The sequence below is a fragment of the Pimephales promelas genome, chromosome 18 (genome assembly GCF_988280905.1).
Source record: "Pimephales promelas chromosome 18, fPimPro1.hap1.1, whole genome shotgun sequence".
Taxonomy (NCBI): Eukaryota; Metazoa; Chordata; class Actinopteri; order Cypriniformes; family Leuciscidae; genus Pimephales; species Pimephales promelas.
This window is the reverse complement of record NC_142786.1, coordinates 33,572,108-33,587,091: the sequence shown is the minus strand read 5'-3', so window position 1 is coordinate 33,587,091 and position 14,984 is coordinate 33,572,108. Positions and strand designations below refer to the sequence as shown.

At 40.4% G+C, this 14,984-nt stretch overlaps 1 protein-coding gene across 1 annotated transcript; it reads right to left on the bottom strand.

Moving 5' to 3' along the window:
* Positions 1-248: 248 nt before the first annotated feature.
* maneal (mannosidase endo-alpha like) lies at positions 249-10,031 on the bottom strand. The gene is made up of 4 exons (XM_039651448.2): positions 8,907-10,031; positions 8,654-8,763; positions 3,227-3,303; positions 249-1,631 (listed from the first exon to the last, which is right to left on the bottom strand). Exons 1-4 carry the CDS (start codon positions 9,409-9,411, stop codon positions 995-997), a joined length of 1,329 nt encoding a protein of 442 aa, XP_039507382.2. The 5' UTR covers positions 9,412-10,031; the 3' UTR covers positions 249-994.
* Positions 10,032-14,984: the final 4,953 nt, after the last annotated feature.

Genomic DNA, 14,984 nt, shown 5'->3' with positions numbered 1-14,984 from the left:
AAAGCCAGTGTTGTGCTCTGTCCGACAGGGATAAACTCAGTTAGTCTCTCATCTACACGGCACATCAGTGCTAATTTAAAGGTAATTCTAGTAAATTTTCCATAAATAATAATATACAAAAATTAGCAATTGCTCTTATTTAAATTGAGACATTGGCTTAAATGTGAAATTTGCATAAGAATTGATTTACACATGCATTCTGTTCAATTTCTTTATACTCTGTATTACTTGGCATTATGGCAAAATAATCATTTCTTTCAGTTTAATATTAAACATGGATTACAATATGCATAATTAATAGGATTTACAGAACGTAATAAACCCAGCCATTATCCAAACAAACCATAACCACAATCACCAATCAGTGTTATCTGTCGTCCAAACACACAATTAAAGGTCCAGTCTTCAAATACTCAGGCCACACTTTTGCTGCAGAAGTCAGTCAGTTCAAGGCCTAATGTTACAGGAATAGCTACAACTGCAATTTCACTCGGCATCGTTTAATTCCAAACAATAAGATTTCTTCTTTTCTTCTGTGGAATACAGGAAGAGGAATATCATCATCATCATCATCATCATCGTCTCCCTCTCCATCCAATGATGGGGGATGAAGATGGATGCTGCGGAGCTCCAAAAATGACAAAACCCTCAAATCATACCATATAAATTGTGCACGCGCTTTGTGTTCAGAACACATTATTATTTTGTTCAATTGCAGCTCTGAGTGACCCGGCGTAAACAAGCCTTTCGTGACTCGGGGGCAAACCCCATGATGGCTGGTGATGGCCGGTGATGGCTAACTTACACCATCCGAAGCAGGACCGCTTACAGTAAATCAATCGTTTATCAATGAATCAAATGCGAGCAAGAAGGTGGCTTGTCCTTTCTAGTTAGCTGCCATTCAAATGTATGCATAAATTGAAGGATCACAATCGACAACGTTAGTGTTAAACAATCTAAACACAGAAGTCAACGTTGGTAAGAAGTCACGAGGTCACATGAGCCACTGCTCTTTCTCCTTACTGAAATGTTCCGCCCACTTCCTGGTGAGCTCCAGGTAATGCTCTGGCTGATGGGGTTTGTAGTCCAAATACAGACGGGCCACAGTCTTCTTGGGCACGGCCCTCTCGATCTGAGTTCCTTCGTGCCACTCGTTAAACGAGGTGATGGTGATGATGTCAGGCCTTACCGATATCGCCGCCTGCAAAGAGGTCTCGTAATATCGTCCGTTCACTCTGTTGCGGGTGTTGTGGTTGTTCCACGGCCGAACTGCGGTGTCCATGTAGCCCGGCCCAGCGCTAGGTACAAACAGTAAGTTGTTCTTGTCGCAGAAAGCTTTGATTGCTTTCCAGTTCTGGTGAGAAGACCCAAAGGAAAAGCCATTGGAAGCGAAGTAGGTGTACATGCCGTCGAAGCCCCCAGCCTGGATCTCCTGCTTGTGGCGCTCCTCCACAATGAGGCCGATGAAGACGCCGTCGTAAGGAGTTCCTCGGAGACTGTGCGATCCTCTGACGGTCAGCAGCTCAGCCCAGGTCTCGGGCGGCATCAGGTACGAATCGTACACGTAAAACAGTGGAAGGACCTTCCCAGTGCTGGACTTAAACCTGTAGAAAGCCCCGTGATGCCCATATCTGTAGAGACATTTCAGTTAGTTTATTTATCATCAGCTCAGTGTGGACCTAAGTACACATACACACTGTATTTGCTATTTAAATAATATTTGTTTTACATAAAAATATTGCATTTATTGGCAACACTAAAAAAGCTCAATTAATTACCATTATGCATTAGGTCTCATCAACTAATAACAAACAAAACATGTTTAATCGACAGTTTTTTTAAGCATATTAGGTTGCATATACTGAAATTAGTTAATATAACTAATTGTGCAAATGCACAAATTAACTCAGTTTTATATTAATTAATATTACCAAATGTATTAACCAATGTTAATTGATGGAGCCTTATTGTAAAGATTTACCCGTTTCTTTCCTCTGTGGAACGCAAAAGAAGATATTCTTGGAACAGTTTTGGTCACCATTGACTGCCACTGTATGAACAACACACTGAGGTTCCTCTCAAAACATCTTCCATTAGTTTCCACAGAATAAAGTAAAGCCGTACATATTTAGAAAGGCGTGAGGGGGAGTAAATCGTGACATCTATACCGTTATCCTTAGTTAAACGTTAATTTGAACATTTACTTGTGTTCATTTGTTAAATTGATTTTAATATTCATTTAATGAAGCTAACATGAACTAACATTAAGTAGTTGTATTTTTATTAAATAATTATAACAAAGATGAATAAATATTGTAACAAATGTCTTGCTCATTGTAATTGTTAGTTAGTTCTAATGCTATTTTATAAGTATTTTCACAATCCTTTCCAAAACATTTTCTTTTAGAAATATGTATTAGTAAAATGTACGTTTTCTAAAAGATGATGTTTTTTTTTTTTTTTTTTTTGCATTCATGGGTTCATGAATGATAATGATCATTTTTGGTAATCAAAAATACAGTGTTGGTTTTGTTTGTACATTTTATTTTACGTTTATTTTGTTATTTATTTTACATTTGTACCTGCAAACTCCTCAGAGTAAAGGAGGGAGTTTGCTCAGCGAGAGTGTTTGCGATGACCGCTCTATCGCTGGCGATTTGGCACCGAAAAGCGACAAGTTTGCAGGTATGATTTTCTAAAAAAACTAAATAACCTGACTCCAACATTGTAAAAAGGGATGTTGTGTGTGCTTGTTCTAAAGGTGAGTATCTCAGAACACATGGTTATAAGCTGTCTGTATTACCGTATACTTAGACCATGTAAACCTACACCTAAATCAGTTTTACATAATGCCTTTCTTTCTAAAGTATTCCTGTTGCCAGAGGAGAACACATCATGGTTAAATATCTTTATACCATGTCCGCTAAAAAAAGAAATAAAGAAATATGATCCATGATCCAGTCAGTGGATTGTTTTACAGACTGCAGCCATTGTTACAGGCTCTTGAACACAAGTGGGTTAGCCGCTATTGCATCAGGTAATGTTATACGTTCTGTTTCATGAATGATTCATGTAAGAAAAGTCCTCTATTTTTAAAACACTGCTCTCTTTTTCCTTTGGCCAGGCTGGATTGGATTCCATCTCCATCTCCAGAGGTCAACAAGCCTCATCAGGATGGAGAAGGGCTACACCTTCAGGTTAGCAGACAGGAACTCTCTGAACTTACTTGTCAATGATGTATTTGATGTTGTCATGCACACTGAGGTCTGTCCGGCCTTTGTAGGGCTGCAGGTGAAACGCAACCTGTAAAGAATTGGATTTAATAAAATAAGGAAGAAAATAAATCCCTAGCAGTATCTAAATGTGTAATTCAAACATACAGCCAACATCTGCCTGTAATAAACTAATACATATCTTGATAATGATACAGTGAAATGCAACAAAAAAACGTATGTGGACAGTAAGGTACACTAAAAATGTGAGAATGAATGACGTGCATTAGATGCAAAATATCAAAACAAGTGCGGCAGGGCACATTTTATGCTGGTGTGCGTCTCAATGATTTGCTAGAATGATCCCGGCGGCACACCCTGCAGTGTTAGTCTGTTGTTCATACTCTCACTTTACTCTATCAAACACTGGTGCATTTGTGTTCGTTTTTAGGGCACCACAAACATACACAGACAGAAACGTGCAGCAGAGAGAACCGCGATTGTGTCCATGAAGGCGGCTTAATGCTACATGCAAGCAGACTCTTTAAATAATACAGCTGACTGTGAGCCGCTCATCACACACTTTTATTGAACTCACTCTGCAGGATTTAACTGCACCCCCAAATCACCACTGTCACCCCCAATCAGGGCCTTAGATGGAGTATCCAGGGCGTCCCCCTGAACTGTGCCAAACCAGTTAAAAGCCCACTGAAGCCAAGCAGGGTTAAGCATGGTCAGTACCCGGATGGGAGACCTCCTGGGAAAACCAGTTTGCTGCTGGAAAAGGGTGAGGCCAATAGGGGGTGCTCAGCTCACCCTGTGTGCCCTAACGCCCCAGTGATGGGGACACTACACTGGAAAAAAGCACTGTCCTTTGGATGAGACGTTAAACCGAGGTCCTAACTCGCTGTGGTCATTAAAAATCCCAGGATGTCCTCCGAAAACGAGTATGGGGTTCAACCCACTCTGTCTCCTTCCCATCAATAAGCTGGTGAATGGCGGACGTCCTGGTGCAATATGGCTGCCGGCGCGATGAGATTGGCAGTACCCTTTAGTACCCGGATAAATGTAACAAATCATTTTGAGCGTGATACAGCCTTCCTGTAGCTCAAGAGCATGGTGTTAGCAATGCTAAATATTAATGCAATATGAGTCGCTTTGGAACAGTTACTGAACATATTGCTCTATTGTACTGCAACACCTTTATAAGGGGGCTGTCAGATGATGTTTTAAAGTCCCAGAAACATAACTTAAGACACAGAGGTGTCGTGTTGAGCACTCCACTGAGACGGACCCTCTCCACTTCAGTGACAGCAACATGCACATGGATGATCGAACTGCTGAACCCTCAGGGCCTGGAAAGCACAAACACCCACCACTTTCCCACACGGCCAACCTGGAAGGTCTCCGTGAGCTGTTTCCATGACAACCTGCATTTGGCGACACAGCTCAGACCGCCAGTGACGGTTTGACATCACACACTTCGGATGAGAACATGTGCAGTACAACCGTTCCACTCAAACCGTCTGGAGAACGAGGTTTCTGACTATTTAAATCACGGGTGCTCTACACCTGAAGTGTTGCACGTTCTTCTGTGACCGACTGTTGTGGTAATGACTTGTAATCAGAAAAAAGCTTCTGTCAATATTCTTCATGACAACTCACCATGATGCACAAGATGCATAAAAAAGGACTGTGGCATTACTGTATTTCTCATCAATTGTTCACTCATTAGCAGAGATTCTGGAAAATACGCGGATAATGTGAGCCGGCATTGTTTGATTTGGGTTCATTCACACTGTCAGTGATTTGCCGGGATCTGTGAGTGCGTTCACACACAACCCATAAAGATCCCGGAAACACGCATGACGTCAGGACGAGACGTGTAACGGACGCGTGGAAAACATGTACACGCTCACACCGATCCACAGCTGGTGAACGATCTCCGCTTCAGCGCGGATAGAGAGGAGCTCCTGGTCTCTGCTTCGCTCCGGTTTGCAGACATCAGTTCGTTTCTTTGTTGATGACGAACACACACTTTCTTCTGAGAGCAACAGAGTCGCGCGATGGCACGAGCGACATCACTATGACACGCCCCCTACGGCATTGGTCCTGGCTTTTGTTCACAGCGCTCATTCCTGGACTGATCCCGGCAATGTTACTATGTCCCCAACCCGGCATCGGTCCAGCCATCAATCCCGGGTCGTGTTTGCGTTCACACAGAAGGCGTTCTGGCAATTTCCCGGGATCAATGCGCTGTGTGAAAGGGGCTATTAACTATTCATTCATTACATAATGAAGGCCACATTATAATTATATTCAAGTTAAAACAACAAATATATGGCAGGAAAACATTCACAATTCAGCTGAATTATGAATTTGCAAAAATGGAACACATTATGCAAATCAGGTGTCATCCTATAATCTTACGCAATATCATCTTACAGCCAAGGAAAGGTCTCTTTACGGACTGTTTTAAACATGAAATGTTCATGAGATAATGAAGTACAAATGTTGATCTCAACGCATTGAAGATGGTCTTCATCTCCAGGCAATTTATGTGCCAAGAGAGATGATGAGTCCTCCACAGACCCTGAGCTCTCCAGCCGGTGAGGGAATCATCTGTCGAGATCGCAACTCCCAACACCGGACCCTGGGTCAAGAACCAGTGTTTCCTCCATATAACCGAGGAGACACCGGCCACATTATCTTGATCATACAAAGTGGGAGAACCCTCTGGTCCTGAGCCACCACTGCAAAGGTCTCCTGTACAGCAGGCCAAAGGGGATCACATTGGACGCTGCTGTCAGGAGGCCTAACAGTCTCTCGAACTGTTTCAGTGCATGACTGGCCGAGCTTTAGCTCTTTTGTGGCTGTAAGGACTGCAGCTACAGACATCAGTGGGGTGGTGAGGATTGTGATCAGACACAAAGCCCATACTCCAGCATTGTCAATTCTGATGGGAAACAAAGCACATCCAATGAAGAGATACGCTTCAATTCGCCCCACTGCTCAAGCAGCCTCTATAGCCATCGGGAGCTATTATGAATGAGTACAAATGATTTCAAAGATTTGAATTCAAAGATTTTGTTAAAAGATTTTGCCATTGGCTTGTGATACAGCCCCTTGTGTATTACAAGAATTAAAATGGCATATGCACCACAGAATGCAACGCTTTATTTCCTCAAAACTGAACAGTTGAGCAGGTGCAAAATTCAAGGTCTTTGTCTTGCACATTACTGTACAGATAAAGGACATACTGAAGAAGCTGTTTTTAAAACTCAAATCCCCAATATTACAGCTAAAATTCAACAATCCCATGCCACAGGGGAGAACACAACTCATTCACTGACCACACTGGGACAGAATTACCTTCCAAATCACCAAGACAGAAGGACACCAACATGACTATAATCAGAGGCACGGTGTTACGGACTCGCTTCTCTTCACACCCGGGGATTACAAAACACGACTGACAAAAAGGCTCAGCAACGGCTCATCAGGAATAGATGGTAAACACAGCTCTAGGCAGTCAAGATAGAGCCTTATGCAACCACTAGCAAGCTCAATCAATTATAATAAGTGACTCATCCAAAAAAAGCATGAACAATTCTTCTAATATAGGGCAAAGTCATGTTCACCCTTCCGAGTCACCCTTCATATTGCAATGATAACACTTATTTTCGCTGAATCATTTTTCAAATCTATTGTTATTTGCTATTACTGCCTTAACTTATAATATTACTGTTGGCAAGATTTTAGAAAGCCTGTAATACAGCAGTGACCGTCAGTGGATTACAATTACGCCCTATTCCTTTAAAGGATGCCTACATAGCTAGAGGATAACGAGAGGACGAGAGGATTTTCTTTGGAATAACATGTACAGACTTGAGATATTAGGTTATGGCTGCTGAATTGACATAACCAAATAATTAGAAGCTCAGTTATACCAGTTTATACTCAGTTATAATTGATCGGATAATCAGATTATATAGTTAACTTTCTTTACATTCACATTTGCATAATTTCCAACAATTTTGTGGACCAAAGTTTACAACATTTGACTAATGTTCCACCGAATTAAAAGCTTGCGATCTGACATGGTAAAAGATTTCAGAAGCGTTCCCTTTCACTGTGAAGATCTAAACATTTTTAGATATACAGGAAATCGTAATGGAAGACCTTTTCGATTTATCAACAGACGATGTTGAATTGTTTTCGCAACCGCAGGAGAGATCACTTCCAGCGCTTGTGCAGACCGAAGCGCCCGCGCCCTCAGATCAGTTGGACGTGGCTGTGGTTATAAGAGGTAAAAACGATATAAATACTGTTCGTTTTCTCACACAAACTGCTCGTTTCGTGTCTTAGGCCATCAATGTGTACTTACATTTACGAGTCATTAAATCATGTTTAATTTGGACTTCTCTGTGCATGCTCTTTGAGGTGGTGACCATAGACCTCCATTATATGACTTGACAGACAACAACGGTTTGAGCTAAAAATATCAAAGTTGAAAATACTGTGGAAACAAAGACACCTACATCTTGGATGCCCTTGATGTAAGATAAAACATCCCAAAAATTAATTTCAAAGTGAACTCCTCTAAATACACACCAGTCTGTTGACACCAAAAGTGGTAGATGCAAGACAACGCCTGGGATTAAATGATCACAAAGATGACAGGAAACTTACTACAACAGACACACAAAAGACATGAACAATCTGAAACCAGGTCATCAAGTGAGAGTACAACCAACACAGCAGCAAAAAAACAAACATTCATACACGCTTGAACTTATATAGAGATACAAATACGAAAAAAAGGAAGGGTGTGACAATGTGAAAGCTATCTAACTCATGTTGTAGCACGGACCCTTTAGCATGAAGCACCTTGAGAGTTGAATGCTGTTCAGTAAATGTAGAGTCACGGGCATATGACGTCAGTAGGAGTTATTTATCTATTCACTCTGGAGAAAGAACAAGAGCGAAACCCAAGTTTGAATGCCCTTTAAAATAACTATTAACAGTAGGCCTATTCTTTGTCTGGATTTCTCAGCAGTATCAATACGACACATTTTCATATGGATATCTATAGTCTAAACTAAAAACTTTAAAAATAAAAAGAGTACTTTTGTCAGTTACTTGCATGTTATGCGATTATTAACTGACATGATCAGAGAACTTTGAAAATGCATATCTGTGTTGTTAAATTACAGAAATAATACTTGAAATCTGAGGGGGGTACTTCAAGTACTAAGGGCTTCAAGGCAGCGAACACCAATGTTTAGGAACACATGCTCTCAGGTACTAATATGCATGTTTTAGGGGGAGATAAGGTACAAAGTTGTCCTTAATTTCAAGGATACATGCTGTACAGTGTTAAAAAAAATTCATAAACAAAGTGTAAGTTTGATAAGTTTTATGGATCTCTCACCAGTTACCTTGATACTGTGTCTATGGGCAGCGTCCATTACAGCTGGCACCAGATCCTCTGAGGGTTTGCCATGTTCATCTGCCACGTCAGGCGGGTACCAGGACAGGACCACCACACCTGGCATCGTTCAAGCAACAATACGTCTATTTTAGTCTTTATATGATAAACCATCCACACTGCACAAAAATTGTCAAATAAAAACAAATATCATAAATGTTAAATAATATAAATGAGCTGAAATTGTCTCTTGGCTGTAAAACCTGTGGCTGCAGCTTCGATTTGCGCCATGTGGGATTCAATGACATCTGGATCTCTGGAGCTGTAGGGTCCCTGTTCAGGGTAATAACTGGACGCAATGTCGTCTGGAGGATTGTGTCGTCCTTTCGGGTGACTGGCAGCTATTTTGGGGTCCCAGTGTGGTACCAGCACATGGTCCCAATGTATATAACCAGCATCCATCGGTGGCGAGCCATACCATAAATAATAGAAGATGTGAATGTCATAGAATATGCTGTGGTCAGGACCCGAGTTGGAAAACACTATCTTAGTGTCACTCCCCCCACCTCCATTTTGACCTGCTGATTCAACTACATTATTGGGTCTCTGGTCCAGTCGCTCTCCAACCAAAGGCATCAACTCCATTCCTGGAGCAAGATCCGAAAAGCCATCAGTGGGTTTGAGGGTTCGTAGGCCCATCATAGTGCCAAAAATGAACAAAGTGAACACTAAAAGAGCCACGCACGCTTTCCTGCGTAACCTGTTCATGGTCGCTGTCCGTGGTGCTAGACAAGAGGTTAATATGGTCGAGGCCTCCAAAAGTAGATCATCAAATTCTTGTGTTCCATCTCCAATTCCAGTTTGCTCTATCGGACTTGCATTTGGCACTCCGACCAGTCGCTTAGCCCTCGGCTCGCCAATAAGCCATTATCTTTATTTCATTAGCAAATTATAAAGATTAGGAAAAAACTAGCTCAGATTAATGTCTAAACAAGCAACGAGTCAATTAAGTTGACAAGCCAGCCCACATTATTGATTACGGTATATTTATAATCTAACAGCACTCGCTATATTACTAAATCAACAACGCACAACGAACGCGCCCGTTCGAATTCGACGCAAAAGCTTCCGCGTATTGACCATCACATGCACCGTTTTGCTGCTTCCCATTCGCGAACTGAACGCTGTCCTCTCTCTCGTGTTCTCCCGCGAGTGAATCTTTTGTTCTAATCCTGTCCTGTCCGGTTTCAAACACTTTCACGCCAGATGCACTGGCTTTGTGAAAACATCGGATGATTTCTGCGAGTCTGTCTGTCGCCACTGTGTGTGCAGATCATAAACCATCTCTCGTTACTGGAAGGTGGAGTCTCGTGGGGTTGTCACCGTGCACGCATGCTCAAACAAAACAGGCTGTGTTTACAATGGCATGATGCTTACTGCATACTGAGCAGCAACTTTGTACTGAAAACAGAATACTATTTTTTAAACGTAGTATGTAAATCAATACTGTTGTGACCACTTTATGTTTAATTATTGCCTTCTCTAATAAATATGATAATTTAACCTTTTAATTCAAAATTTTAAAGAAAACTTTTGCAAGTGATATTATTTTCAAACAGTATTTGAAACATTTCAAACACTGCTATCATGATATACACTGACTGCTGCTTATCCAGTCAGATTAGTTGGAATCATTCGTGTTATAATGTAAGCCTGTGTTTAGAAATATGGTATGCAAGTTTTATCATTTAGAATGATAGAAATGATAACTAGCAAAATAGTTCAAATTGGGCCATGTAATGCTACAAACCATGATTTGTTATGTGGTGCATTTCGGACAGAGGCACTTGTTTTTACATGAAATAGTCTAGTATAGGCTACGTTACAGCCTGATTGACCTCGGCTCAACCCCAATCTCTCCCTCACTCTATAGATATCTCCTCGGTAGGTGTCATCATGGAAGTTACACAAGGCCATTGCAGCAATTGCAGAGTCCATGAATCTATCTCTGCGTCCCAATTCGCATACTATCCGTCCTAATTAGTATTCGAAAATAGAATTAGTACGTCCCAAATCGTAGTATGTTGAAATTAGTGTTTCAAAGATACCCGGATGGTCTACTTTTTCCGTCAGAATCCGAAGTGTAGATCGATGCACACTCTAACGGCTGATATTGCCCACAAACCATTGCGCGTTGGACGAGGATTCGATTAGAACTACAAACACGAGTAAAAAGTGTTAAAAAACTACAGACACGTAGTCGATACGGAGGACGCGCGAGTCCCCGCGGTTGTGTAGAGAGGTTTAGATAAAGAGCTTTGCGTGATTAATTATCAGTATCTAACCTAACGGAAATGGATTTATTCAATGTTGTCCACAATATATTGCATTTGCAGCAGCTGAACTTTTGTAAAGACACGTTCAGCCATTACGTTTTAAATGCATCAAATTGCAAACACATGAGGAGAGCATGAAAGACCCACAACTGGCAGATGAACGTGCTCCGAAACGGTAGGAAATAAAATTAGATTGAATGGAGGATTTTAACTGTGACAAGATGATTGACAGGGCAGTTTACGGTGACAGGATGCACGCAGCACGCGACAGAGCTGACGTGATAGTATGTCCCAAAGCTTGCCTACTCTTTTGCTACACACTCAAAAGTATGTACTTTTTCCTCACAAAAAGAGTACATAATTTTAGGGCGTAGTATAAGTAGGCGAATTGGGACGCAGCAATATATTTCTGACCCTTCCAGAGCTGAGATATTGAGATCCCACGTAGCATTTATGCCATTATAAATATCTCAATATCTCAACTCTGGAAGGGTCTAGATTCTCCATTTTTGCACTCAGGTCTAAGTCCCATTGCCCTCAGAATCCAGAGTTTCAAGAAGATTGGAGAAACTTCATTTTTCGCACCAAAAAAAAAAAAAAAAAAAAAAAATCGAAAGGGGTACCACTGTCGTTTTTTTTTTTTTACTTACCAAATCTCGTCGAGTATGAATGAGAACCGGATATCTGCCATGTTTACGTTATCATGTGACCTACCATGCTTTATCACAAGCGCAACACCTTAAAATATATGAACGACACGTTTATTTCATCTATCTATAAATATCTTGATATTAATGATGAAAAGTGCTCATTTTGTTGTAGTATTTGTGAAGAAACAGCTGCCCATTTACTTTGTGAAAACGTTGATTTAAGTTGTTATATTTTAAACCCTACTAATGTGACCCACAGTTTTATCCTTGACGATATATTTTTATTAAGAAACCGCAAAATCGTCATCTCTTGAATATGTTAATTTCTTTATTTTATACCCAAAAAGTTTCTCCCATAAGTTTTCCTCTTTTTCTTGATTAATTTACCTCGTTTCATCCCTCAGACTTGTACATACAAAAATAATGTAGCCTATTGTGATGAACTTTTCAGATATTTATTTTGTTCTTTTTTACAGTGTATAAATATCATATTATGATGTACACAAACCAATGAACTTTGTTTTCAGTTTTGTCATTATGATTGTTATACAATTATGGTATCTTTCCATGATCTAGAATTTAATAAGTTTCCAAGTTTAAATGATATGAGCGACAGGTGCACTAACACTTCATAACATCAGTAACTCAACAGCACAACCTAGAACAGTTTTCCCCTTTGTTTGCAATGTCTGCACAAAGGAGACGGGCGGCACAAGATCTCCTTTGGAGAAAACTGTTGATTTTATACTCGAAAAATGTAAGTATCACTGCTTAAAAATGAATATTACTTCAGAATGAATTGCATTGTTAGCCCACCCCAAAACTTAAAAACAAAATAATAATAAAAATATAATTTAATAAAACAAGCAAAATGTAATTTGTTTTGTCATATGACAGTTATGCATGAATACATTTATATTGCTAAATGCATACATTAATTAAATAATTATATTTTATATACTGACAACAATAAGAAACATGAATAAATGAGTAAAAGAACAAATAAAAGTGACCATCACAATAAACAAATGCATATACAAGTCAACAACACATAAAACAAAGCTTTATTCAAACTACAAGCATGTATTTACAGCCGCTGAACACCACATCCTACTGCCGACTCAACACAGCGGTTCCCATTCTGCAGCTTTATTCTGATGAATTCACCAGAGGGGACTGTGCCTTCGTGCCGGAACTTGTTGCTGTGCTGCGCTTCACAATCTGAGGCAATAAGGGCAGGTGGAGCGATGGAGGGACTCATCCATGGCACCACTTCCAGGATTCAGCTCTGGGCTCCTCATCCTCAGTGCTCACACCAGTCTGCAGACATTTCAGATCCTACAAAAATATTACACAAAAGTTGTCATTTTAACAGCACAATGTCATTTGATTAATGTATTTAAAATAACCTTACTTTATATTTTAGTAAAATCCCTAAAACCTTTTTTTCCCCCAACAAATGCTGCCATCATTTTTCCTTGCAGGTCCTGCTCCTCCACAAAGGCTCTGCAGCAAACGCACAGAAGTCAAGACTCAGAAAAGTGTTGGAATTTCTCAGTTTGAAATTACAATCATTCAAATAAACTACAACTTAATATTGAATAGATTTTGTTATCCATTTCTGTAGAATACTCACTCAGAGCCTTTGATGACAGCATTCAGCATCATGAGCTTCTCTCCACCGGATAAACACACACGTGTACTCCTGTCCCTGTAACGTACAGACAGATTCACATTACGAGCTCAACACTGCATTTACATGCTGAGGTTGATGTGTTAACTCACTTTTTACCAACTTAAATGTTCCTCAATATATCAACACTAATAAGGGACAAATTAAATCATGGTTAGTTACTTTATTGATTTGTTTATTTGTCCAATGTAAACAGTGTTGACAACAGTGAATTATCCTACATAATAGCACACATAACGTTACACTCTTATGTATTTTTCACGTTGTGATGTGCTCATCTTCAATACTTATACAATGAGATCCCACATAGCATTTATGCCATTATAAATATCTCAATATCTCAGCTCTGGAAGGGGCTAGAGCCTCAATTTTTGCATGGAGGCTCTAGCCCCTTCCAGAGCTGAGATATCGAAACTCAAAAATTCGGCCCGAAAAAAAAAAACGACAGTGGTACCCCTTACGTTTTTGGGTTTTTTTTCGGGCCGAATTTTTGAGTTTCGATATCTCAGCTCTGGAAGGGGCTAGAGCCTCCATTTTTGCACTCAGGTCAAAGTCTCATGGCCCTCTATCAGAATCCAGAGTTTTGGGAAGATTGGAGAAACTTAATTTTTCGCCCGAAAAAAAAAACCGTAAGGGGTACCACTGTCGGTTTTTTTTCGGGCCGAATTTTTGAGTTTCGATATCTTAGCTCTGGAAGGGGCTAGAGCCTCCATTTTTGCACTCAGGTCTAAGTCTCATGGCCCTCTATCAGAATCCAGAGTTTCAAGAAGATCAGAGCAACTCAAAATTTCGACCCGAAAAAAAAAAAAACGTAAGGGGTACCACTGTCGTTTTTTTTTTCGGGCCGAATTTTTGAGTTTCGATATCTCAGCTCTGGAAGGGGCTAGAGCCTCCATTTTTGCACTCAGGTCTAAGTCTCATGGCCCTCTATCAGAATCCAGAGTTTTGGGAAGATTGGAGAAACTTAATTTTTCGCCCGAAAAAAAAAACGTAAGGGGTACCACTGTCGTTTTTTTTTTCGGGCTGAATTTTTGAGTTTCGATATCTTAGCTCTGGAAGGGGCTAGAGCCTCCATTTTTGCACTCAGGTCTAAGTCTCATGGCCCTCTATCAGAATCCAGAGTTTCAAGAAGATCAGAGCAACTCAAAATTTCGACCCGAAAAAAAAAAAAACGTAAGGGGTACCACTGTCGTTTTTTTTTTCGGGCCGAATTTTTGAGTTTCGATATCTCAGCTCTGGAAGGGGCTAGAGCCTCCATTTTTGCACTCAGGTCTAAGTCTCATGGCCCTCTATCAGAATCCAGAGTTTTGGGAAGATTGGAGAAACTTAATTTTTCGCCCGAAAAAAAAAAACGTAAGGGGTACCACTGTCGTTTTTTTTTTTCGGGCTGAATTTTTGAGTTTCGATATCTCAGCTCTGGAAGGGGCTAGAGCCTCCATTTTTGCACTCAGGTCTAAGTCTCATTGCCCTCTATCAGAATCCAGAGTTTTGGGAAGATTGGAGAAACTTAATTTTTCGACCGAAAAAAAAAAACGTAAGGGGTACCACTGTCGTTTTTTTTTCGGGCCGAATTTTTGAGTTTCGATATCTCAGCTCTGGAAGGGGCTAGAGCCTCCATTTTTGCACTCAGGTCTAAGTCTCATGGCCCTCTATCAGAATCCA